Genomic DNA, 27726 nt, shown 5'->3' with positions numbered 1-27726 from the left:
TGGCAGCAATCAGTGTCAATGGTCATTGGTACATCTTCCCTTTAAAAAAAATTCAAATAGCTACAAACTACACAATAAATTAATAACAGCTGTCTCCAAGCCTCACTGGGTTTCTGATCACACAGTCACTACTCAAAACAGCTTCGTCTGTAGTGGCCTGCTCAGATGCCAAAGCAGATCTCCCATCTGTAGCCTGTGTTGGCTGCACCTGTGTGCAATCTCATTGACTTCTTTTCTAGTTGTCTTGATGCCTGGTTTCTGCATCAGGATTTGCTGGCACAGATCCCTGTACCTGTATGGAATCCCCTCAGAATGGAATATAGCCAACTAGTTGATTAGAAAAGAGCAAATGTAACTCACCACTGGAAGTCAATAAATTTGATCATGTAGCATACCTGTCTCCATTACCAGTGTAAAGCCAGAAACAGACAACAGATGAATATTCCACACCTGCCTAGCAGAAATGAACAGCTTTTAGGAAATGGTTTTGAAAAGGTAAAATGTAGGCTTGATTTTTTTTTTTTTTTTATTGACAGTTCATGGAAAGAGACCAGTCCTTATAGGTTTAACAGTTGGAACAGCTGAATAGGAGAAGCTGTGCTCGCAAGACTGAAGATGCTCCATTAAATCTATTTCTATTAACAAGAATGAAGCCATAGACATTCGTACTAAAGAAGTACTTTAGCATTAACGATTTAAAAAATAAAATAAAATCATAGTCATGTAGGACTGGAAGGGACCTCGATAGGTCATCTGGTCTAGTCCCCTGCACTGAGGCAGGACTAAATATTATTTAGACCATCCCTGACAGGTGTTTGTCTAACCTGTTCTTATAAATCTCTAGTACAGGGGTAGGCAACCTATGGCCAGCGTGCCAAAGGCAGCACGCAAGCTGATTTTCAGTGGCACTCACACTGCCCGGGTCCTGGCCACCGGTCCAGGGGACTCTGCATTTTAATTTAATTGTAAATGAAGCTTCTTAAACATTTTTAAAACCTTATTTACTTTACATAGAACAATAGTTTAGTTCTATATTATAGACTTATAGAAAGAGACCTTCTAAAAACGTTAAAATGTATGACTGGCACGTGAAACCTTAAATTAGAGTGAATAAATGAAGACTCGGCACACCACTTCGGAAAGGTTGCTGACCCCTCCTCTAGTGACTGACAGACTGAGATTCTATAGCCTCCCTAGATAATTTGTTCCAGAGTTTAACTACCCTTTCAGTTAGGAAGTTTTTCCTAATGGCTAACCTAAATCTCTCCTGCTGCAATTTAAGCCCATTACTTCTTGTCCTGTCCTCAGTGGATAAGGAGAACAATTTATCACCCTCCTCTTTATAACAGCCTTTTATGTGCTTGAAAACTGTTATTAGTCTTCTCTTTTCCAGACTAAACAAACCCAATGTTTTCAGTCTTTCCTCGGAGGTCATGTCTTCTAGACCTTACATTTTTTTGCTTGTCTCTGGACTTTCTCCAACTTCTCCACATCTTTCCCTAAGTGTGGTGCGCAGTAATGGACACGGTATTCCAGTTGAGGGCTTATAAGTGCTGAATAGGTGAAATAATTATTTCTTGTGTCTTGCTTACAAGACTTTTGCTAATGCATCCTAGAATGGTGTTTTTTTTTTTTTTTCTTTCTTCAACAGTATCATGTTGTTGACTCATGGTAAAAACCAAAATATTGATTTTTAAAGAAATGAGGCTTCAACTGCAGCTATTGGAACTGAGAGCTGAACAAGAAAGAGTGGGAGACAAAAGATTGAAAGGAAGGAAGTCCAGTGCAACAGAAACAGAAATATCCAAAACAAATGTTACCAGTGGGATGGAATTGGGCCAGAGGAAAAACAGGTTAAAGTGGTAACTTAGTGGTTTACTGGAAATACTCCATAACACTACTATACCCACCAGGTTTGGTCCTAAAAATGAATGTCCATTCTTTCTCTCAGGGGATCATCAACAGATGGATTGTTAAAAATCTCAGCATCTAGAGCTCTTAACAGGGCCCAAACCAAGTGGTTCTCATCTTTCCAGTTGGGGAGTCGAACTGAACTCGAACCTTACCCTGGAACTGGTTCAGAGAGGTTTTTTGAGTGAACTGGAACTGAACCAGAACTGAAAACCTCTCAGTTGTATTGAACCTGAACTGGAACTGAACTCCAAAACACAAAAACTGGTAACTGATTCACAATAACAGGTTCAATAATGAGGCGCTGAGGGGGGCTTTGGGGGATGCTGCGGCAGGCTCTCTCTCTGTTCCAATCCTGGAGAGAGAGGGGCAGAGACTACACTTCCTAGGACGTCATTGGTTGAGATGAGAAAAGAGGAAGAGAGTGGTTTTGGGATTAGTAGTTCTCCTGTCTGTTATGCCCAGGTGGAGGACTGCCCAAAACCACCTAGAACACTTCCCTCCCCTCTTTGACTCTTCCTTGCTCCCGCTTCCTGCTGAGTGTTTGTTCCTGCTATGCAAGTCAGAGTAGATAGGGCATTTTCTGGGCTGAAATTCATTTTGTCACCTTAGCAGGCAAATATGACTGACAGAGTTCTGGAGGATGTAGTGCGTGCAAATCATTTGTTTAGATAGTAAATAATTTTTCTGCAATGAAAGAAATATTTATCATTGTATTCTTTTTCTAGGAGTTATAATGCAAACATAAGAGTATGAGACATTATCTCCAGGAAACGTATCTGAACTGGTTCAAAGTAGATGAACTGGTTACCCAACAACTTAGGGTATGTCTACACTACAAGAGTAGTTCAATTTTACTTAAAGCGAATTTGTGGAACTGATATTACAAAGTCGAACGTGTGTATCCACACTAAGGATAGTAATTCGACTTTGTGAGTCCACACTAATGGGGCAAGCATCGATATTGGAAGCGGTGCACTGTGGGCAGCTATCCCACAGTTCCCGCAGTCCCCGCTGCCCATTGAAATTCTGGGTCGAGCCCCCAATGCCTGCTGGGGCAAAAAATGTGTCGAGGGTGGTTTTGGGTAACTGTCGTCCTTCAACCCTCACTCCCGCCCTCTCTCCGTGAAAGCGCCGGTGGGCAATCAGTTCGCACACTTTTCTGGTGACTGACAGCGCGGACGCCACAGCACTGCGAGCATGGAGCCCGCTGCGATCATCGGTGCAGTTATGGCCGTTGTCAACACCTCGCACCTTATCATCCATCTTTTTCAGAGGCAGATGCTGAGAAATCGGGCGAGGAGGCTACGGCAGTGCAGTGAGGACATTAAGTCTGAGAGGGACACAGACCTCTCACAAAGCACGGGACCCCGTGCCATGAACATCATGGTGGCAGTGGGTCATGTTGATGCTGTGGAACGGCGATTCTGGGCCCGGGAAACAAGCACGGACTGGTGGGACCGCATAGTGCTGCAGGTCTGGGATGAATCACAGTGGCTGCGAAACTTTAGGATGCGTAAGGGAACTTTCCTGGAACTTGGTGAGTTGCTGTCCCCTGCCCTGAAGTGCAAGGACACCCGGATGCGAGCAACCCTGACTGTCCAGAAGCGAGTGGCCATAGCCCTCTGGAAGCTTGCAACGCCAGACAGCTACCAGTCAGTCGCGAATCACTTTGGAGTGGGCAAATCTACTGTGGGGGTTGCTGTGATGCAAGTAGCCAACGCAATCATTGAGCTACTGCTCTCAAAGGTAGTGACCCTGGGAAACGTGCAGGTGATCATAGATGGCTTCGCCGCGATGGGATTCCCAAACTGCGGTGGGGCTATAGATGGAACTCACATCCCTATCCTAGGACCGGACCACCAGGCCAGCCAGCACATTAACCGAAAGGGCTACTTTTCAATGGTGCTGCAAGCACTGGTGGACCATAAGGGACGTTTTACCAACATCAACGTCGGATGGCCGGGCAAGGTTCATGATGCTTGCATTTTCAGGAACTCTGGTCTGTTTAGACGGCTGCAGGAAGGTATTTACTTCCCGGACCACAAAATAACTGTTAGGGATGTGGAGATGCCTATAGTGATCCTCGGGGACCCAGCCTACCCGCTAATGCCCTGGCTCATGAAGCCCTATACAGGTGCCGTGGACAGTGAAAAAGAACTCTTCAACTACCGGCTGAGCAAGTGCAGAATGGTGGTGGAGTGTGCTGGACGTTTGAAGGGGAGAGGGAGAAGCTTACTGACTCGCTCTGATCTCAGCGAAACCAATATCCCCATTGTTTTTGCAGCTTGCTGTGTGCTCCACAATCTCTGTGAGAACAAGGGGGAGATGTTTATGGCGGGGTGGGAGGTTGAGGCAAATCGCCTGGCTGCTGATTACGCCCAGCCAGACAGACGGGCAATTAGAAGAGCCCAGCGGGACGCGCTGTGCATTCGGGAAGCTTTGAAAGCTAGGTTCCAGAGTGAGCAGGGTAACCTGTGACTATTAAGTTTGTTTAAACAGAAACTGAACCTGTCCCCGTTTCTTTACTCAGTTAATGTTGACTATCCTCTCCAGTTACCAACCCTCTTCCCCCCCTTCCAACACACCTTTAAAAATAAAATAAATGAAACTTTGTTCATTAATACCATTTTCTTTATTAAGGATTTTGTGGTAAAGTGTTGAAACTGGGACACAGACTATGGTGGGGAGCGGGTGTAGTGATGGAAAGGACGCTTCTAAACTCGAGGAATGACAGGCTCCTGCTCCTAGAGCGGTCCACAGTGGTGGACTGGTTGTTTCAACGGAGCCTGCCACCACTCCTTTTCGGGACTCTGTGTGTGGGGGCTATGTGACTTTGTGGCGGGGGATGGCGGTTACAGATCCCCTGCTGCGTGGCTCTGTCATCCAGGCTAAGGACCGCTGCATAAGATCTGTAACCGCCCTCCCCCGCCACAAACTCACATAGCCCCCCCACACAGAAGATGAAAACCACCTCCCAGACTGACCAGGGTGCCTAGTGACTGCAATGTGTGTGTGACCTTCTGCTGAACCTGCCCCCCGTGTCTGTACCCTGGTAAAGGTGACTATCCTCTCCAATTACCAACCCCCTTCCTCCCCTTCAAACACACTGTCCTCTAAAAGAACATGACGGAAACAGTAATTAACAGAAACATATTTTTTATTAACAACTACACAGTTAGGGGATGAAACTGGGATGGGAGCTTGGGTGAGGTGCTTTTGGAGTGAAGGAAAGGACTTACCGAATCTTTGGGAATGAGAGCCTTCTGCTACTTGAGCAGTCTGCAGGGGTGGAGTGACTGTTTTCACGGACCCTGCCGCCCCTCCTTCTTGGGACTTTGGGTGAGGGGGGATGGGACTTTGTGGCGGGGGAGGGCGGTTAGAGATAGAATGCAGCGGGGCTCTGTCCTCCTGCCTCCGGTCCTGCAGAACATCTACAAGGCACCGGAGCGTGTCCGTTTGCTCCCTCATTAGTTCAAGCAGCGTTTGAGTCACCTGGTGGTCTTCCTGCCGCCACCTGTCCTCCCTTTCGCTGTGTGATCGCTGGTATTGCGACATGTTCTCCCTCCACTGGGTCTGCTGTGCCGCCTCGGCTCGGGAGCAGCCCATAAGTTCTGAGAACATCTCGTCCCGTGTCCTTTTCTTTCATCGCCTGATCTGTGCCAGCCTCTGGGAGTGGGATGCCGGGGTAACTCGGGAGACACTCACAGCTGTGGGATGGGAAAAAGGGAGTGAATTCCTCACAAAGATACAGTTTTGCGAACAATCAATATTGTCTTTCTCTGTGAACAAGACCATGCACAGTACCTATCACATGCGCACTCAGTACAAGGTCGAATTTTCGGCCTTCCCATTGAGTGCCTGGGGTCTTGCTGTACAGATTACACAAGTGGGGCCGGACAACGGAATTCGGCTAACAGGCGGACATGGTAAGCCGTAGACTTTTGGCTGCTTAAAGCTTAATTTATAGCAGTGCCCTCCTTTCATGTTCCAAGCAATGCTCCTAGCATTGGCCAGTTCCTGCTGCTGGCAATCCGGCCAGCATGAAGTCTGCCTCTGTCCCACCCCCCTCGCAGCTGTCCCTGGGAAAAATCCCTGCATGCTGCCCCTGTCCCGCCTCCACCGCGTGGCTGTAAACAGCTGGTTACAGTTATGTAAAGGAACAGGCAATCAGTCCCAATACTAACATTCCCCTAATTCAAAGCAGTTCACCATGAGTGATATCATTCTGATGAGGATTTCGGAGACAGAGAAAGACCGCATGCTGCGTGAATGCCAGCAAACACCAGGGCCGTATGCCGCCATGCTTTGCGAGGCAATGATCCCGGAGTACTTGCTGCTAGCCTGGCACGGAAAAGTTTCCTACCATGGAGGACGCAATAAGGCCGCTCTCCCCAGGAACCTGATGCAAAGGCTTTCACAATACCTCCAGGAGAGCTTCGTGGAGATGTCCCAGGAGGATTTCTGCTCTATCCCCGGACATATTGACAGAATTTTTCAGTAGCTGCACTGGCAAGGACTAAAAACTAAAGCGCCTAGGGCAAACTAATCATGAAAAACCCATTGTTAAGATACCATTCCTATTCTGTTCAAAATAAATGTTTAAAACACTTACCTACTGATCCTTCCTCTGATTCACGGTCTGGGTTACCGCCTTGGGAGGGTTGGTAGGGGATCTCCGTGAGGGTGATGAAGAGATCCTGGCTGTCGGGGAAATCAGCGTTGAAAGTGCTGTCGGCTGCCTCGTCCTCCTCATCTCCTTCCTCATCTTCCCCGTCCACGAACATCTCCGAGGAAGCGGCCATTGACAATACCCCATCGTCAGAGTCCATGGACAGTGGTTGGGTAGTGGTGGCGGCCACACCTAGAATGGAATGCAGTGCCTCGTAGAAACGGCATGTCTGGGGCTGGGATCCGGAGCGTCCGTTTGACACTTTGGTCTTCTGGTACCCTTGTCTCAGCTCCTTGATTTTCATGCGGCACTGCGTTGCATCCCAGCTGTATCCTCTCTCCATCATGGCTTTTGAGATCTTCTCGTAGATCTTCGCATTCCGTTTTTTCGATCGCAGCTCCGAAAGCACGGACTCATCGCCCCACACAGCGATCAGATCCAAGACTTCCCGATCGGTCCATGCTGGGGCCCTCTTTCTATTCTGCGATTGCATGGTCACCTCTGCTGGAGAGCTCTGCATCATTGCCAGTGCTGCTGAGCTCGCCACGATGTCCAAACAGGAAATGAGATTCAAACTGGCCAAACAGGAAAAGGAATTCAAATTTTTCCGGGGCTTTTCCTGTGTGGCTGGTGGCTGGTCAGAGCATCCTAGCTCGGACTGCTGTCCAGAGCGTCAACAGAGTGATGGCACTGTGGGATAGCTCCCGGAGCTATTAGCGTCGAATTCCATCCACACCTACCCTAATTCGACATGGCCATGTCGAATTTAGCGCTACTCCCCTCGTCGGGGAGGAGTACAGAAATCGATTTAAAGAGACCTCTATGTCGAAATAAATAGCTTCGTTGTGTGGACGGGTGCAGGGTTAATTCGAGTTAACGCTGCTAAATTTGACATAACCTACTAGTGTAGACCAGGCCTTAGTGTCTGAACTGGAACTGAATGGGAGAGTTAAGAAATACTGATAAACCTGACCCGGAACTGAACCAAAGTTTTTAACAGATCGACTCCCTGTTTCCAGTCCTGAGATGCAAATGAAGTTTAATGAGGTCAGAGCTTTCGCAGAGGGATCTCTTTGTTATGTGCAGTAGTAAGACAAAAATTGTAGGCCTGGTGTACACTACAGAGTTAGGTCAATGTAAGCCGTGAGAGGTGTAGCATTTAAGTTGATGTCGTTAGGTTGACGCAGTGTCATTGTAGACACTTCATTGCTTACAGAAACTGTTGCTGCCTTTCAGAAACCATCCCACCGTGCCTCACACAGGCAGTTCAATCAGTGCAAGAGCTCCTGGTGAGGGTGTGCACTGCTGACACTAGGAGCGTAGCATAAACATGTAAAATTGCAGTGGCTGTACATCAACATAACTTAGGTCAACTTAATTTTGTAGTGGAGACTTGCCCTTATTGTCTTCTGTGGGAGCAGAATCAAGCCCAATAATATTAGCCCTTTCAATTTTCAAAGCAGTTTACAAGTATTAATTGCCACTAGAAATTTTAAAAATTGGTTTTATCTTGAAAACTCTTAGTCCTCTGCACCATGTGGGACAGGAGAGATTTCATGTTTCAGCTGCTGTGTGAGGGAAACTTCTATTCTACCAAGATAGTTGCTTTTAGGAGGGATGTTTGACATTCTCTCCTCGTGCTAATAGTTCATTTCCTAGTTAAAAAACAATGCCCACTGTCCAACATTCAAGAGACACTTGTGTCATGGATCAGTCCCACATAATCTTCTCCTTAAACAGGGGTAAAAGATCTTTATGACTACTAACAAATTCATTCAAGTGGAACTTTGACTTTGGTATCTTGTAACTATAGACATAGAAAATTTCTAGGAGTCCGGTGGCACCTTAAAGACTAACAGATTTAAAAAAAACCACTTCTTCAGATGCATGGAGTGAAAAATATAGATACAGGCATAAATATATATTGGTACATGAAGAGAAGGGAATTACCTTACAAGAGGAAAACCAATGTTGAAGGTCAATTCAGTTAGGGTGGATGTGGTCCACTCCCAATAATTGATGAAGAGGTGTCAATACCAAGAGAATTTCTGAAGATCTTTCTCTGGGACTTATTCCCCTTTCCAAATGACAGAAAGAGATTTTCTTGAAGAATTAAGTCTATTCGGTACAGACAGTTCCTAATGAACCGCAGCATTATATTGACAGATATACACATGGCTGCAACCGAAACTTGAATGAGAAGAAATATATCTCTGTTGTAGTTGAATCTCACCACAGGTGCCACTTTTTTTTAACTCAGTGTTTTGCCATTTCCAAAATGCCTGGATCCCTTTGTATATAAGAAGTTGCCCCACATACAGTGCTCTCAAAATAACTGGCCACAGGGAACTGTTTTATATCTCATAATTAGCTGACCTAACCAGCAAATAGTTTGGTAATAAGCAACCAAATTAACTACATCACCTGAAAAGAGGATGGGGAGCCAGGAACTACCAAGTCCTAATCCTGATTCCGACACTGTGATCTTGGTCTGTTAACCTCTTTACCTCAGTTTTTCCATCTGTATAGTGGTGATAAAAATATTTCCTGACTATCTAACCCGCACACACCACTGTAGTAGTTGAGCATTTAGTAAATAATTAGTTAAAGTCAGGGGGGAAATTATGTCAAAAGTCCTACTTATTGACTTGAAATATTGACTTTAAATATCTATTGTGCTGAATATTACAGTGACGTAAGCTTTCCTCGGCCCTATTATGTAAACCACATATTTAATGGATTGTCGTTCAGGCTTGTCTACTTGATATATGCTTCCATATGAAAAACTCCCTGCATAACTGAGGGGACAATTCAGAGATGATGGACAAGGCCAGTTCAAATGCCCTGTTCTGGCAATGTCTGCATCCTGACATTTTCAGTATTTAAAACCTAACGCTAAAGCTAAACATTCAACATTGGCCTAACTATGCTCCCACTTTCATCTTCAAATTGCACATATCTACAACTGCACAATGGACTTGGCCCGGCATGCTCACGCTCTACCCATCTGCTTCTTGAGGGCTGAGGACTAGGCAGCTCTAACACAACCAGATAATGCAAATGAGACAATCGAGACAAAGTGAAGTTAAGAGACTTGTCCAAGGTTGCAAAGGGAGTCAGTGTCAGAACTGGGAATAAAATTTGGGCGTTCCTGACCCCAGTGGAGATAAGTTCAACTTGCAGATTTCTTGATCCTCCAGTTCCCAAAGTGGATTAGTACGCGTTGTACAGGGAATTCAACAAAGTAAAGACTCCCAGGTACGAGATTATTTTCTAGCTCTGCTGAAGCACATGATGTCTCTACTGCTCCTTGTTGGTTCAAGTCCTTAGATGACACCTCTACCAATAAACTGGATCAAATACATTGAATGGTTCATATGTCCTTTGAATAAACAACACGAATTTCTCAAATCCAACTTTCGGGACTTGACATTGTCCCAGGCCAGAGCTTGTTTATACGTACTGTAACTAGCACCTTCAGTATCCAATCCTGTATAAGCAGGTGGTAATGCATGTAGCCTCTGAGTTCAATCTGGTGACAACCATTGGAGCCTTTGGATAGCAAAAGAGAGAAAGCATCAGCTCTGTTTCATCCTGTTTTTTGCTGCTTTGATGAAGGAAAACAATGTATTTACATGGCAAACACTAGAACAAACGCTCAGTAAATGGATGACTGGTTTCAGTGGACCTGCCTTGTTAGCTGAATAGGGAAAGAATGGGCTTCTTCAATAAAAGAATTGCAAGAAGGTGATTGTGCTATTCACTGGTGACCACTCCCTCTAAATAAATCTCCGCACATTGCATATCCAGTTGTCATAGACTTCTTTCCCGGACACCTCCCCACCACACCCCTGATGGAGGATGGCTTTTATCTTGTAGGCTGAAATTGTTATGGACTCTCCAGTTTACAACACCAGAGAGTGTGCTCACTGGATTATCTTAAATTTAAAACACAGGAATGCCCTAGATGCTGAGATATGATTCAGACACCCACCTCTTTGTTCCACCTACTGAGGACTAACAGATGCACCTTTAATGTGACTTCAAAAGGCCAAGAGTGAACTCTCTTAAATTGTGCAGTCAGAGAGGACTATCAGTATAGGATTTATTTACAAGGCCAAATCACAATGGAAGAAATAGCAGAAGAATGTTAAGTGAAAGGAAACACTGGGCGGGTTGCCTGATCCCTACACAGTTTTTACATTGGAATAAATAATCCCAATTACACGTATATAATGATGAGTTCTAGATTAGATGTTACCACTCAAGAAAGAGACCTTGGAATCATCATGGAGAGTTTTCTGGAAACTTCAGCTCAATGTGCAGTGGTGGGCAAAAAAATTAGCAGAATGGTAGGAAGACTTAGGAAAGAGATAGATAGTAAGACAGAAAATATCATAATCCCTCTTTACAAATCCATGGTGGGCCCTTGCCGTTGAGTGCTGTGTCCAGTCCTGGTTGCTCCATCTTAAAAAGGATGTAGTGGAACTGGGAAGGTTCAGAGAAGGGCAACAAAGATGATCAGGAGTGTGAAACAGCTTCCACAGGAGGAGAAACTAAAAAGATTAGGGCTGTTCGGTTTAGAAAAGAGGCATTAAGGGGGGGTACAATAGAGTAGTGGTTCTCAAACTAGGGCCTGCAGTTTGATCGGCCGAATCCGCGGACGTGGCAGGTAAACAAACTGGCCTGCCTGCCAGGGCTTTCCCTGAACAAGCGGTGGCCCTAGTTTGAGAACTGCAATAGAGGTCTGTAAAATCATGAATGGTGTGGAAAATGTGAATAGAGAAGTGTTATTTACCTTTTTCCAAAAGACAAAAACCAGGGTCATCCAATGAAATGAATAGGCAGCAGGTTTAATACAAACAAGAGCAAGTATTTTTTACACAATGCACAATTATCCTGTGGAACTCACTGTCAGGGGATGTTATGATGGCCAAATGTATAAGTGGGTTCAAAAAAGAACTAGATAAGTTCTGGAAGATAGGTCCATCTGTGGGTATTAGCCAAGATGATCCGGGATGTAACCCCATGCTCGGGGTGACCTTAACTGTTTGACTGCCAGTAGCCAAGAAGGGATGACAGAGCAATCGCTCCAAAAATTGCCCTGTTCTGTACATGCCCTCTGAAGCTCTGGTGCTGGCCACTATTGGAGACAGGATACTGGGCTAAATGGACCATTGATCTGACTTAGTAAGGCTGTTCTTATTGCACAGGGACATAATCAGGCCTTTATCATTGGAGATTGTATATTTAATTGAAGGTTTAAGCAGACCAGACAGTGAAGATCTGAAAGACCATAACAGAAAAATAAAGAAGATGAAATAAAGAAATGCTGATCACTGTCAGGAACTCAGCTGCTTCTGGGCTCAGTTGACTAGCAACCCAGTGAGGTTGGCTGGGCCCAATAAACCTGCACTAACGGACTGTGCTCCCTGATTGATCAGAAGAGCCAAGAGATCATCATTTAAGCCCTGTAGCAACAGCTGCACAGTGGCTGCTCAATGCGTTCCATGCCCGCAGCTGAGCCAGACCCGCTTCCTGTCCACCCTTGCTCCAGCCCTTGCCTGCTCCGCTCCAGCCCTAATCCCTGCCTGCCTCTGAATTCCTGATTCCTAACTCCTGGCTCTGTCTCCTGACCACGCCTCCAGCTCCGCCCTTTGTTTCTGTTCTGGCTCCTGACTCATGGCTTTAACCATTGGCTTGCCTCCTGACTACACCTCGAGTTCCATTCTCTGGTTCTGCTTGGACCATTAGTCCAGAGTCCTGCTCCGACCACTAGGTGTGTGACAATCACAAAGTCCAATTGAAGCCAATGGAGAGACTCCCATTGACTATATATAATGCACACAAAACCACTTAAATGTGTCTACTTCTGGAATGACCATACAGCATTGCAGTGGAGAGAGTGGGAAATTTTGGCTAAGCGAACAAGGAAAATCTCTCCTCTAATAGAGAATGCCTGTTGATATCCGTGCATGAAGAGCACACATAGAGTAACCTACATGGTATTCACTTTACCTGTCTTTGAAAGAGAAAGGACAGAATCATCTATGTTTCTGGGCTCTCCAGGAAGTAGGGCAGCATTAGGCAGCCAGGAGCAAGCCAAAAAATTCCCCTTCACTTCTCCCAAAATGGAAAAGTTGGTCCAATAAAACATTACTTCACCTACCTTGTCTCTTATGGAGTGATGTAAAGATTAGTTAAATAAGTTGTGTATAACACTTTGAATATTAAAGTATTTATTATCTGTAATAAATCTGTGTGTATGTTTCACCTATAGAATTAAATAAAAATAATAGAATTAAATCTAATTAAAGAAAAGTCTGTCAGATTCTGTGAGGTCCCTGGAATTTTAATGGACGTATCCCAGGCATCCCTGCAGAATCTCCACTAATGCAACTATTTCATCATGTGAAGAATTGTAGTTTTAAATGCTCTGCATGGAGATTACTCTCCAAACAAGATTAGAGGGAAATTAATAGGTAAATATAAAAGAATCAGTGAATATTCAAAAGAATGAAGTAAAGAGCTGACAATCTCTACATAAATAAACTATGATCCAGAAAAGAATCAGGCTTTTCAAACCATCCTCTTCTGTTTAATCATTTATAGATAGTCGGACAATAAAGGCTTCCTCTCCTGGTTGGACTCTTCTAATTTGTGTCTTTGAAAGGCACCCTACTATTGTTTGTCTATCATGGCAGGTTACTAGGAAACCAGCAGACCAATCATTTGCTTTTCAGATTCACTTGTAAGCTGTGTCTGCATCAGTTTCAGATTCAGACCTGGTAAAACCTGCTCTGTAAGAGGGCAAATGATGTATGGAAAATCTGTGTCCTGTTTTCAGGTAAATCAGCATCACTGCACGCAATATGCAAATACATAAAGTTCATGTGTGATGACCTTATCCAGCTTCCCAAATGACACATTTATGCACTGATATCTTTACACAGCGCGACAGTTCTTTTCAAATCTATATTGGGAATATTAATAAAACCCCTGAAGCTCCCAACGCTGCTGCACAGACCCAGGTGCTTGATTCACTCTTTCCCATGTAGTGACTTTTTATTCTATTTTTAGGCCTTCCCTAAAAGAGAGAGAGAGAGAGAGAGAGAGAGGTGGAGAGAATTAGAGGTTTCTTTAAAATGAGTTAGTCTTAGAAACTGATTCAGAAACAATGTTTCAAAAAGCTGATTCGTGGGGACATGTTTCAAAAACTTGCGTTCAAATTCTGCTCTCAAAAGACCACTAAAATAAACTCGGCATAATTCTGCTGACTTTATGAAGTTACTCTAGATGTACAGAAAGTAACTGAGAACAGTCCCTGGATCTTGGCCTCTAAAGTGTGCCCACTTATAACATATTCATGTATGTGACTGGATGTGCAAAACCCATAGTTGTGCATACAGACTGTGTGAGTATGCATTTGAATAGGAGTTTGCATAGGAAGCACCATTTTGCTCATGCAAATATGGGGTTTGCACATGCATTTATCCATGCACATGATGTGTGTGTGCGTTTCTTCCCAGGCCGTATTACTAGCTCAGTCTTCATGGACAATGTAATCCTTAGCTTCTCCGCTGAGACTGATAGCAAGGGTGCCAAATGTGGTGCTGGTCCAGTGTGAACTAAACAGGGACCACCCAATTCCTTTCAAATAGGCCACCAAACAGCAATAAGATGGTAACAGCTTTTAGCCACTAGTGACCTTTAGCTGAATTTTAACTGGTCCTCTGAGACTTATAATTTATATTAATTAGGATTACTAGCCTTTGGCTTGGACCTGTCCTCAATGATTGTCTCCAGGACTTATCCATATGCTGTCTTCATTATTTCTTTCTAATTTTACTATCATTTGCAACATTAAAAAGCTAGCAAAACACAAAGGTGAATGACAGTAACTGCTTGCACTAAAAGAAAGACACAGAGTAACCAGAAACAGCTTTAAAAAGTCACAGAGGGTCCTGTGGCACCTTTAAGACTAACAGAAGTATTGGGAGCATAAGCTTTCGTGGGTAAGAACCTCACTTCTTCAGATGCAAGTAGACTAACACGGCTACCCCTCTGATACAGAAACAGCTTTATTTGTTGCAACTGGTAAGTAAAGCAAGTCACACTATGTTCTTAAAACACTTCTTGGGCCAAATACCACACTCAGCTCTGTGTGTGCAGCTCCCATCGAAGTCCACTGGAGTTTTATGTGTATATCTTGAGGCAAATCTTGGCACTAAAAGCAGAAGCCTGGCACAGAGTGCATGGCTCAAGTCAAACGGAGCGTGCACTCAGGAAAAGGTGCACAGGGCTGAAGAACCCTTTATAAACCGTTACGCCCATATTCTACAGTAATCACGCAGAGCACATGAGTATCCCTGTTCTAAGATGGGGTATTTTATACCATCACGGTAGAATATTGTAATACAACGATACTCAGACTGAGGCTCGCGAGCTGCAGGAGGCTCTTTAATGCGTCTCCTGCGGCTGTTTGCAGCCCACGATATTAAAACACCGTGTGACTGAATTATTAACCAATTATTTACTATGTTATTAACCAATTGTAGTTGATCAAATAATAATACTGGGTCAGTCATTTTGCTGTGAGAATAATATATATAAACTAAATATTTCCCCTATCCTAGTGTTTAAATATGAATACATATACTATAGTAAATGGAACAATGAATTCCCACTACTGTGACTCTTTTGGGTCATGTTGGTTGCTAGTTTCGCTCCTGAACCATTGAGATCTGAGGATCACTTCTGTAGTATATCTTTATAAGGGAGGGATGGAATTTGAACCCCAGCATGCAGCCAGTTGAGAATTGTCCTGCAGCCCCTACCATAGGCACTGACCAAGATTAGAAGAGGTGGTCCATTACGTCCCATCCACTCCAGGATTTTGGGCCAGATGATCCACACTGTGTGTAGAATCAAGTGGCTCAATGCCCAATCTCTGCTCTGTTGAGCTCTGTTGAACTCCATTGCAGCGTTGGGTTTTTTAAATGGCACTTTCTATTAATACCAGCAATAGCAAACAAACATGATCGAGATACCACCATGTGTAGGATGCCATTGCCGGAAATTGCAGTATTAAAGGTGGCATCGGAGTGCAGCATAGTTGTCTTAGCATTGCACGCATAATATATCAGAACAGGTAATAAACCTGTAAACACTGGACACTTGCAGAACTGAAGCAGAAGTAAAAAGATATGTTAATAATTTCCAATGCATATCTGATCAGTGTGAGTAATGAGTTGTCTTATTTAAATGCCAGTTTCCCTCTGGCACTTCAGCGTGGCTGGATCTGATATATTGGGCATGTCCCAGGTCTCTTAGAGGCAGCAATAAAGCTATTACAAATATGGGGTTGCTCAGATAGAGCTGTTTACCCATATGTGTCATGACCCATGAGTCTCAAAAATGGGTCTTCAGGAGCAGACATGGTCCAGCCCTCCATCTGGCAGCTGCTGATGCTTGCTTACCTGGGACCCATGAAGCTCAGCCCCGGTTTGAGGCTCCACCCCCGGAATCCTATTGGTGGAGTCCCGGAGAAGTTGGTTGGCCGGCTGGCCCTACTTAAGCCAGCAGCAGAAAGAGGAAGCTCTCTGAACAACGGGGCTTCACCCTGCTCTGGACTGTGTGCCTTGCTGCTTGATTTCCTGGTGTGATTCCTGGCATCTGAGCCGTGGTCCTGACCTCCAGTTTGTCCCCTGACTCTGACCTCCTGGCATAGGTGCTGACTCCGTGGGTGCTCCAGGGTGCTTAGCACCCACCAGCAGCCAGCTCCCCCCAGCCCCCAGTGCCTCCCACCCACTGGCGGCCCCACTGATCAATTCCTCCCCCTCCCTCCCAGCGCCTCCCGCCCGCTGTGATCAGCTGTTCCACGGCATGCAGGAGGCATGAGGGGGGAGGAGCGGGGATGGGGCGTGCTCAGGGGAAGGGGCAGAACTGGGTGGGAAGAGGCAGGGCAGGGGCGGACCGGGGCGGGAAGAGGGGGGTAGAGATAGGATGAGGCAGGATGGGGGTTGGGCCTTTGGGGGAAAGGGTAGAGTGGGGGCAGGGCCTGGGGCTGACCCGGAGTTGAGCACCCCTGGAGAAAGGAGGAAGCCTACACCTGTGCCTCCTGGCATCCTGACTCACTTGACTCCAGTCTTGTGATCACAGACGCTGGCTCTGACTACTAGGTCTGGCTGCCCACGACCTGACTGTGACAATATGGGTTTATTTGGAAAAAAATCCAGTTATGCTTAATTTACGATCTGAGTAATGTGAGAGATGGCAACACAAGGTCAAATCAACACAGTGCATAAAATGCCACTGGCAGCCAGCAGCATATGTACTCCAGGCTAGGGGTTGTCTTCATTGATTAAAAAAGAGACGTGTTTTTACGATAGGATATCTATCGCATGTTAGCGATCTCTCTGAAATAAACAGAATGGAAACAGAGCATTGTTGTTTTCCTGCAAAGTAAATTAGGCAAGGTAAGATATGGTTGGTGGGAGGGAGTAGGGTATATAAAGTGCTGACCTCCCCTAGTTACCTCTCAGTTAATACCACAAGTGCCTTTTCTCCATTGAGGCCATGTCTACATTACAAACTTATGTTGACGTAATTGTTTCCATGTGCATTGTGGGGGCAAACATCATTAGTTTCTCTTATTTTATAACAAGGAAACAAAACAGAAATTAAATAAACCTAATCTAGGAAGATAAAGTCCTCTGTCTTATTGCCTCTTAATATGTTATCACTGAAACTATCAGAGGAAATCTCTTTTCCTCCCTTCCCCACCAGAGCGACCACAGGGTGAACCAGATAGATCTAAAAGTGACACAAATAATCAAGACGCATTTTAAGCAGAGAAGACATTAAAACTGAGTTGGAGAAATATATCCATCTAATGGGATACTTGGCCCTTCTAAGCTTATCTGCCACACCTGGTGTTGAAGAGTGAGGGTAGGATAACCCTTGATGGTCTAGATAATTTGTGGATAGTCCTGAAGTGGTGATATAAAAGGAACAGATATTTTGTGCTTTGCAACATTGGTAACTATTATAACCCTCTCTCTCTCTTTTTCTTTTAGCCACATAATAAATGAACTGATAGAAACAGAGCGGGTTTATGTAGAAGAACTTCAAAGTATAATAGAGGTAAGGTGAATGCTTCTGTGCAAACTTCCAGTATTTATCTTCTTCTGAGTTATTAATGAATGAGTAATAAGCTTACTTTTTGCAGTGATTTTTTTACCCTTGAGGACCTCTGTGTGAGGTGCTGGGCACTCACAATTCCCATTCCTTGTTTCGAAGGCACAGGTTTTCCATTATAAGGCACTTCAGCCAAGAAGCTGAAGAATTAAGGCTATTCTACGTATTTTACGTCAGGAGTTAAGTTAGGGGGGCAGTGATGGTGCTGGGGGAGCAGAATGTTTCTCATAAAAGGATCAGCAGTGAAATAGTTAACAATGTTAACTTGGAAACATCACGATCAGGCTTCAGAGTCTACATCCTGGTTTTTTTATGGATTCTAGCACCAGAAAGAACCGTTGTGATTATCAGGTCTGACCTTCCATATAATTAGGGTTGGCAGAATTTCTAGGATAAATTCATAGGAATTATAGAATCATTCCCCTCTATTCGGCATTGGTGAGGCCTCATCTAGAGTACCGTGTCCAGTTTTGGGCCCCACACTACAAGAAGGATGTGGAAAAACTGGAAAGAGTCCAGCGGAGGGCAACAAAAATGATTAGGGGGCTGGAGCACATGACTTATGAGGAGAGGCTGAGGGAACTGGGATTATTTAGTCTGCGGAAGAGAAGAATGAGGGGGTATTTGATAGCTGCTTTCAACTACCTGAAAGGGGGTTCCAAAGAAGATGGATCTAGACTGTTCTCGTTGGTAGCAGATGATGGAACAAGGAGTAATGTTCTCAAGTTGCAGTGGGGGAGGTTTAGGTTGGATATTAGGAAAAACTTTTTCACTAGGAGGGTGGTGAAGCACTGGAATGGGTTACTAGGAAGGTGATGGAATCTCCTTCCTTAGAGGTTTTTAAGGCCCGGCTTGACAAAGCCCTGGCTGGGATGATTTAGTTGGGGATTGGTCCTGCTTTGAGCAGGGTGTTGGACTAGATGACCTCCTGAGGTCCCTTCCAACCCTGATATTCTATGATTCTATTAATTTGATTTCTTTTTTAAAATAATTTTGATGGATAATATTGGTATTTATTTTAAAGCATTTTTTTAAACTTTTATCTATTTAAATGTTCATAGTTGCACAAAATTATGGGTGGCTCAGGCAGTTATTTATGACAGTAGACACTGAGATTCAAAAAGTTAGAGTCTTATAAACCATTGAAACACAAATTGTCAATGTCACATGTCAAAATATACCAAGTACGCTCCTTAAATCAACAAATGGTACTTTTTTGTTTACTATTCATTTGCTAGTACGCTTGTACTAAGCCCAATTCAAAAGTCTAAATCACTGGATTTTGACTCTAATAAATTCTCAAGCAGCATTTTTCTGACTTTGCATATTTGTAAATTTCGATTATTATTGAGGGAAATATTTTTTGTCGTTATGTGTACAGTGAATTCGATGTTTACTGACATTTACTGATAACAATTGAATCCTTACAAGCCTATGTTTAACACAGGCCATAGAACTTCCCCAGAATAATTCCTTGAGAACTAGAGTATCTCTCTGACAAAACCATCTCCATTGAGATGAATGGGGGTGATTCACACCTGGCTTAGGACCAAATGCTAAACTTCATTGCGCTAAAGTTAAGCAAATGAGCTTTGCGCAGAGGATCTAAGAATGGCTGAGGGGAAAAAAATCCTTCCCCCAATCCAGTGTGTTGGCATAGAGCAGCTGTATAGCCATTCTTCTGGTGCTAATACAAGACATGGATCTAGCTATTATTAAAGCCCCTGTGTGCTCCCTCTGTGTGGGGCTTGGGTCTGTGGTCCACGTACAGTGGCAGATCTACGTACTGGCTACTTCTCAGCAGGGCAGCTGGAACTCATGTGTTCCTTAGGTCTGTAACAGCCTGAATTTGGTGGCCTTCAGAGCACACTGAAAGGCCCACCTGTTCTCCAGGGTCTGTGAGAAGACAGGTGTTGGGTAGGGCTGGTGGTGGTGGTTGTGTGGGACTTTGGGAACCGTGTGTGTGGGATTGACTAACTTCTTTCATACCTATGTTGTCCCTTCGTTATTTGATTTGAGCTGGGGAAATTGACGGGTCTGTTTATTGGTTTATTAGTGTATTTTTAAAGGCCCGTTAAGTGCTCCCAGAGTCCTCTTCTCGTATAGTTTGTAAAAATCCAAATAAACATAACCTCTTTCTGTGTGGAGAGCCCTGTGCTGCAGAACTACAAGGACCCTGTTATGCTTAAGGCCTTCCCTTCCCACAGGGCAGGGTCAACTTTTGACTTTTAGGTTTTATCTATGCTTCGAGCTGGAGGTAATTTCCAGCTCAAGGAGACATATCTTTGCTAGCTTTGATCAAACTAGCATGCTAAAAATAGAAGTGTAGCCATGGCAATGACAGCGGCAGGAGGGACTAGCTGCCCAGGTACGTACCTGGCATCTTGGATGGAATCACATTTGGGTGGCTAGCCCCTCCTGCTGCTCCCACCGCTGCAGCTACACTTCTGTTTTTAGTGTACTAACTGGATCAGAGCTAGCCTGGGTATGTTTCCGCAAAGAGGAAATTCCACCTCTAGCTCGAAGCAAAGTTGTACCCTCAGAACTGTTGTTTCATTCTGTCTGTAGACTCAGCACCACCTCTGTTCAGGGTTGGAACAGTATCATCACAACTCTGAGGGCTAGGTACTCAGTGGAATCTTAAAATCAACAGGAACTGATGGGCCACCAGAGAAGTGCTGGTATGGGAAGCCACCATGAACCAGCTCAATTTGACCCCTGTCGTATTTAGAGAACAAAGAGCAAATAGGATTTGGGTCAGATTGTGCAATTATGAGCGGTGCATAGCGACAGTATCACCATATTAAATATCTCAAGCAGAGTATGTATTTTTCCTGGTGAAAATTGGCCTATTGTTTTTTCACTCTACACAGGGCTATGCTTCAGAAATGGACAATCCTGACTTAATTCATCTGATCCCATTGGCTCTTCAGAACAAAAAGGAAGTTCTTTTTGGCAACCTCCCGGAAATCTATGAATTCCACAACAGGTACATACTTACTGCCTAGTAATTTACACTTTAATGAATAAGCAATTACAATGCTTTCTCTGTCCCACAAATAAGCAGCCAAGAAATGTAGTCCTCACCTTACCTGTGTGTGCACCTCCCACTATAGAATCATGAACAATGTAAAAGACCCATGAGGTCATCTAATTCATCTCCTTGTCAGTGTGGGCTTGTATCCTGTTGTGCATGTGCTATGGTTTGTCGTAACTTCAGTGGTTTTAAATGTCCCTTGTGAGAAGTCCTTTACCCCTTTCCTTGGAACATAATAGATGTTGTGGACACAAATCCTGCAGCCTTTTATTAGATAAGACTCTCATTTTCCTCTGCTGTCAGGAAATTTTCCCTAATATTCAGCTTAATTTTTCCTGTCTTTATGTCTTCCCATTACTGGTAGCTATAATCCGATTGGTTGCACTCCTTGCTAGGTGTTTACATCTGTCAAATGTTCATCTACGATGCCCCCTCCAAAATCCTTGTTTACAGGGGGAAGTATACCTGTTGCTGACATCTGTGGTCAGCAATCAGTGCAGCTGAATTCGTGCTGAAAACCCTAATTTAATAGACAAGATTAAAGTATGTTCGATGCTCTTCCTGGAGATTGAGGAAACGTATTAAAAATTTCCTACTGTTGCTAATCCCAGTGCAGCAGAACTGACATTAGCAACAGCAGGGATTTCAAAATTCCCTTGCGTAGAGGAGGCATGCGTAAGGTGTAACAACTGGCTGAACAAAACAAGAAAAGTCCCTCCCCTTTTCCAAGGTATAATAATTATCCCAATAAATGTCCTTCTGTTTTCCAGCTTTATCCATCCTTTTTTAAAATGAAAGTTCTTCCCTTTCTGGGGTTCAAGCAGGAAAGAGACATTCAGCCTTCCCCTAAACCTTGTCTGTCCCCACACTAAAAGGCCTGATTTACAGTCTATCAAAGTCAGTTAAAAGATTCCCACGGACTTCAATGGGCTTTGGATCTGGCCCTAAACTCCCACCCCTTGCTTTCATATACAGCATTTTGGCCCTGATGGATTACTGAGTCCAACTGCATGTGCTCTGCACCCTTTTGCCCTCTCCCTGTCTGCTGCTACATCCCTTCAGAACCAACTGAGATGCAGAAGGTTGGGCCACCCAACTGGAAATGGACCCCCAATGGCTATGGAACCCAGACAGGTCATAACCCCATTACTAACATGGACCAACAACTGTCTGATTCAGACACCAAACTCTGAAGAGGGCCCCATTTCTCCAAAGGGCTCCACCCCCAATAATGTATATCTCCAGTAGTTGGATCAGGGACCTCATGGTTTTTCAGCAATCTCCCTTGCGAGGCATCTATTTCTAGGTTTAGATGGGGCCTCCTGTGACAGACCCCCGGGTACAACCTGGACCTGTGGGATGGCTGAACCCCCTTAACTCTCCAGCCTGGGCTGTCTCTTGCAACGCTATGCTAGGGACAAGCAGCAAATCCCTCCAGGCGCTGTGATCACTCAGCCAACAACACACAGCTAAATTGCGTGCATGCTCTCTAAGCCATTCAGGAACTATACACAGGGAGACACCAACAAATCCCCCCCGCCTTACACACCAGAAATGTACCGTCTTTCACTGCTCAAGACCTTCTCTTGAACCATGCAAGCTCATTAATTAGTTCGCCATTTCCGCAAAGGAGAGTGGACACGCACCAGCCTTTGTAATCTGAGGAGATTCCCCAAGCACTTTAGACCAACTCACTGGTAAAGTTGAAACATTAAAATTAGTTTATTAACTACAGAAAGGTAGATTTTTACGTGCTTATAAGTGTGAGGTGTAGAGGACAGAATTGGTTACATAAGAAATAGAAGGTAAAATCACAGTCTAAATCCTAAACTTTATCAGACTAAGCAAGATTGGGAATCAAGCAGTTTTTTTCACCCCACTAGGTGTTGTAAGCGGTTCATAGTTCTTAATACACAGGCTGAATTCCCTGCTCAGCCTGGGACCAATCTCCCCAGTTCAAAGTCTTTTCTTCCAAACGTTCCTGTTGCCTTCAGAATAGGTGGGCGAGGAGAGAGGTAGGCTCATAATGCCACTGTCTCTTATTTTATACTCAGTTCATGTGCCGAGAAAAATACTGGCTTAAACATGGAGTCAAGCATCACATGTCCCGATACCTACGGAGTTAAGCAATCCCCATTGTGTAGCGCTTGAGCAACTGTTTCTTATTGAATTGTAAATCTCTTGTTTACAATTCCGCTGCTGGGTCAATGGCTGGCGATGGTCGCTTCACACCCATCTGAGTGTGAGCCACCTCCCTTGTTGCCATTGGAGAGCTTGCTGTGGATGTCTCCCAGACACACAACATATTCCAATAACAACCATATAGCAAAATCTTATAACTTTATGTACAATGGTGATACACTTATGTTGACAGAACAATGAGTTTCAGCAAATCATGACTTTACCTCACAAGGGCATACTTTGTACAAACCATATAATCATATCACAGTGGTGAATATGGGGGTTCCAGAGTGTCATATCCCCCACACCGTGTAAATGTATTGATCTCTTGGAAATGCCTTTCCTCTCTCCCTCTCAGAATTTTCCTTAAGGAGCTGGAAAATTGCATTGAGAACCCTGAGCTTCTTGGCCGGTGCTTTTTAAAAAGAGTAAGTAAACCGTGGGTTTGTATAAAACCGAGAGTCTGGTCCTACAGCAGTTGCTTACACAAGTGGCTTGGCCCACACTCACCTGTATCATCCCATTTGCATCCATGGGACTGCTTGTGTGAACGAGGCACGCTCACATGAGTAAATGCTGCTGGATTGGGTCTAGAAAAGATTGATGCTGTTAATAAATGTAGATTTTTGAATTGGAACCTTTTAGTTGCCTTAGTGACAGGAAGGGATCTTGACCCTGGCCCCAAGCAACTCCGTGGTCACAGTAGTCCTGTGCATCCCAAACACAGCCCCACCACAGGCAAGAGAATGGCTCAGCAGCAGATCCTCTGGCTCCACCCAGGCCCTATCCCGTCAAGCTCAAAGATGTTGAGCTCCACAGGGTACAGGAAGCTCAGCCTCCTAGGGCCACCCCTGGAATCCTGCCTCCTCCCGGAGGCAGTGGAACTGTATCTGGTCTGTGGCTTGCTCCCTTTAAAGTCAATGGGAGTTTTACCACTAATTTACATGAGATTGGGTTCTTACTTATTCACAGAATTCAGCAATCCTTAGGAACGTCGGACTGGAAGAGACCTCTTGGGTCACAGAGTCCAGTCCCCTGTTATCGGAGGAGAACCCCATCCTATAATCCCATTCATAAATTTATTAAGATACTTAGGCCTGGTCCCCACTAACCCCCCACTTCGGACTAAGGTACGCAAATTCAGCTACGTTAATAACGTAGCTGAATTCGAAGTACCTTAGTCCGAACTTACCGCGGGTCCAGACGCGGCAGGCAGGCTCCCCCATCGATGCCGCGTACTCCTCTCGCCGAGCTGGAGTACTGGCGTCGACGGCGAGCACTTCGGGGATCGATCCCAGAACATCGATTGCCTGCCACCGGACCCGGAGGTAAGTGTAGACGTACCCTTAGGTTATTTGCTCCCACTACTCCTATTGGGAAGCTATTCCAGAACGTCTCTCCTCTGAGGGTTAGAAACCTCCTTCTAATTTTATTCATGATGACTTTATCCCCATTTGTTCTTGTGCCAACATTGTCCTTCAGCTTAAATAGCTCTTCACCCTCCCTGCTGTTTAACCCACTGATGTATTTACAGAGAGCAATCATAGCCCCTCTCAGCCTTTGTTTTGCTAGGCTAACCAAGCCAACCTCTTTTAAGCGATGTCTACACTGCAATTAAAAATATGTGGCCAGGGCCGGCTCCAGGGTTTTTGCCGCCCCAAGCAGCAAAAAAAAAAAAAAAGCCACGATCACGATCTGTGGCGGCAATTCGGCGGGAGTGAGGGACCGTCCGCCGAATTGCCGCCAAATAGCTGGACGTGCCGCCCCTCTCCAGAGAGGCCGCCCCAAGCACCTGCTTGGCAAGCTGGTGCCCGGAGCCGGCCCTGATGTGGCTGGCCCATGCCAGCTGACTCGGGCTCACAGGGATTGGGCTATGGAACTGTTTAATTGCAGTGTAGACATTACAGCTCAGGCTGCAGCCTGAGATCTGGGATCCTCCTACCATGCAGGGTCCTAGAGCCTGGCCTCCAGCCCGAGCTCGGAAGTCTACACTACAGTGAAACAGCCCCATAGCCCAAGCCCCATGAGCCGAGTCAGCTGGCACAGATTTTTAATTGCAGAGTAGACATATGTGTAGACTCTCCACTGCCTTGATCATCCCACTAGCCCGTCTCTGCGTCTGTTCCAGTTTGAATTAATCTTTCTCGAACACGGGTGACCAGAACTGTACACAATATTCCAGCTGAATAAACAAGGAATCTACCCATCAGCATGGGTCTCCTGTACTTTTGTATTGTGGTGGTAACTGATTGTTTAAGCCTGTGGAGTGAGCCCCACTCACTGGAAAGTCCAAGTATCAGAGGGGTAGTCGTGTTAGTCTGAATCTGTAAAAAGCAACAGAGGGTCCTGTGGCACCTTTAAGACTAACAGAAGTATTGGGAGCATAAGCTTTCGTGGGTAAGAACCTCACTTCTTCAGATGCATCTGAAGTGAGGTTCTTACCCACGAAAGCTTATGCTCCCAATACTTCTGTTAGTCTTAAAGGTGCCACAGGACCCTCTGTTGCTTTTTGGAAAGTCCAAGGCTACCAGGCAGTGCTGTTTCTCTGCACTGGGCAGCCCAGCATGCAGATAGCCACGTCTGCCTTTGCTTGATGTACACACTAAAGTGCAGAGCAAGTTAAGAGAATGGCTCCTTGTGGGTAACCACCTGTAATTCTGGCTCCCCTGCCAGCTTTCCCAAGTCCTGCCTCATTTAGCACAGCCTTATTGTTGTGACACGTCAGAAGCTGGTGGTGCTTGCAGTGCAGTTATTCCAAAAAGCTGCTTTGCCGGTTTCCTCCTGAATACTTTCTTGCTCTGGCTAACTCACAAAACCAGGGTATTGTGTTCAGAATAGGAAGCTTGTGAAAGTAACTGGTATCTATTAACCACAAAAGATTGTAACACGCGCCACAGTTCTGTGTCACAACGTTGTCAGTTGAGTTTTCCATTTCCTTGGTTATTGGGGTCTATCAGGCAAAACCGTGTGTGATGAATTATTGATGTTCCTAAAGCCATCTGGCTGTTAATTTTTCTTTAACAAGCCACTAACTGCTGTTTACTGAATATTTAAGGCTGACGTGCATGGCCCTACACAGTAATGAGGAATTATGTGTGTGGGAAAACAGCCTGCCTTCTACTCCAAGGAAATTAAAAAGTAGTTAACGTGATTAAGGCACACGGGTCTTAAAACATGTTAGTTTATTAAAAATAGAGGGTTTGACCAAGAAAAAAGAGTTGAAAACCATGACAAGGTTTTGCCTTTCAAAGCAGTTCTCTTTTCTGGGACCAGTTTTCTACAAGCTATATTGGGAAAATTAGCATCATGTGTTAGACGTTGCTTTTAGACTAGCTGGACTTTCAAGAGCTACAGGTTCAAATTCTAAGAGCTGATTTAGCCTTCTATCCTTCTGGGATAAAGGGCCCAATTGTGCAATCATTTACATACGTGAGTAATGCTGATTCATTTAAAGTATTCCCATTAAAGACAATGGAATTACTCTCAGGAGTAAGGGTTTGCAAAACTGTACCCAGATTTAGTTCCCTGCAGTTTACTCTGATTGGTTCTTTTGATTGGGATGTTAAAAGCCAAGCTCTTGTCTGCTCTAAGTAACCATTAAAGATCCCACACCACTTTTCATAAGAGATGAGATTTGTCCTACCATCTTTGGTCATAACCTTTCCTTCTCCCATTGTTCTAATATCATCCAGCTGTCTGACAATCTGTTGCATCCCACCCCAGGGATGGCTGCATTTCCATGGTACATGAAGGAATTCCTGTCTTAAGGACTATATAGATATTTGTGTGGGTGAAACATACATATCTTAATTTTCAAAGGTGCTGAGCACGCTCTACTCCCAAAGACTTCAACTGGAATTGTGGGTACTCAACACTTCTAAAAAGCAGGCCCATAATTTATAAAGTTGTTTGGGAAGAGGGGAATAGTACTAATGGGACTATTATACTTCTATAATTAGACCCTAATTATAATCAAATGAAGTTAATTAGGCCCTTCACTATTGGATTCATGACAAATATTCAGGTTCAAAGGGTTTTAGTAATAAAAATCAATAAAATATCTGTTTTTCTAAGCTACTTCTTATAGTCAGTGTTAATTGTAATGAATGAAAACAGCCTCTAAAGCATAAAACAATCTATATTGTAAGGGGCAGATTGAGGTCCTTAACTGGGCAAGTATCAGAGGGGTAGCTGTGTTAGTCTGGATCTTAACTGGGCAAAACTCCTACTGAGGTCGATATCAGAGATGGGACTAATGCAAACCTCAGGTCCAAATAGGCCAGAACTTTGAGGTGTTCAAAAACCAACAAAGGATCCAAATTTTGCAAATGCCCCTTGTCTTTACAATGGGCCAGAGCGAAAGCTCTGGTCTGAAGATCCACAAACCGCAAAATCTGGATTTAAATTTTGCAGCTTGGGGCCCTTCTCTGTGAGCAACAAGACTTTGGGCTTGATTCCCCTCTCACATACAGCAGCATAAATCAGTGATGTTAATGGGGTTACCTGTGTGTAACTGGTGTAAAGTGAAAAGAAAATCAGACCCTTTGTCTCTTCTATTTGTCAGCTTCTATGAACCAATCAAATAAATCATTAAAACAATCTATTGAATAAGAGGTCAGATCAGACTTTTTCTTCACCTCATAATTAAAATCCCTCACTAAGAGCAAAATCCTCACCCTGGGATCTCCTTTCTGACACAAGCAACAGAGGGTCCTGTGGCACCTTT

At 44.5% G+C, this 27726-nt stretch overlaps 1 protein-coding gene across 1 annotated transcript in view; it reads left to right on the top strand.

The window, feature by feature from the left end:
• The window catches only part of MCF2L2 (MCF.2 cell line derived transforming sequence-like 2), a 306850-nt gene that overhangs the window by 220334 nt on the left and 58790 nt on the right, over positions 1–27726 (top strand). Inside the window, exons 16-18 of the mRNA XM_034780536.1 lie at positions 17662–17728; positions 20656–20771; positions 23359–23428. Of these exons, the coding sequence (XP_034636427.1) occupies positions 17662–17728; positions 20656–20771; positions 23359–23428 (253 nt within the window). The remainder of the gene's footprint in view (positions 1–17661; positions 17729–20655; positions 20772–23358; positions 23429–27726) is intronic.

Source organism: Trachemys scripta, chromosome 9 (assembly GCF_013100865.1).
Source record: "Trachemys scripta elegans isolate TJP31775 chromosome 9, CAS_Tse_1.0, whole genome shotgun sequence".
In the NCBI taxonomy this organism is placed as follows: domain Eukaryota; kingdom Metazoa; phylum Chordata; order Testudines; family Emydidae; genus Trachemys; species Trachemys scripta.
The sequence above is the reverse complement of the archived record's forward strand: the minus strand, read 5'-3'. Positions and strand labels throughout refer to the sequence as shown.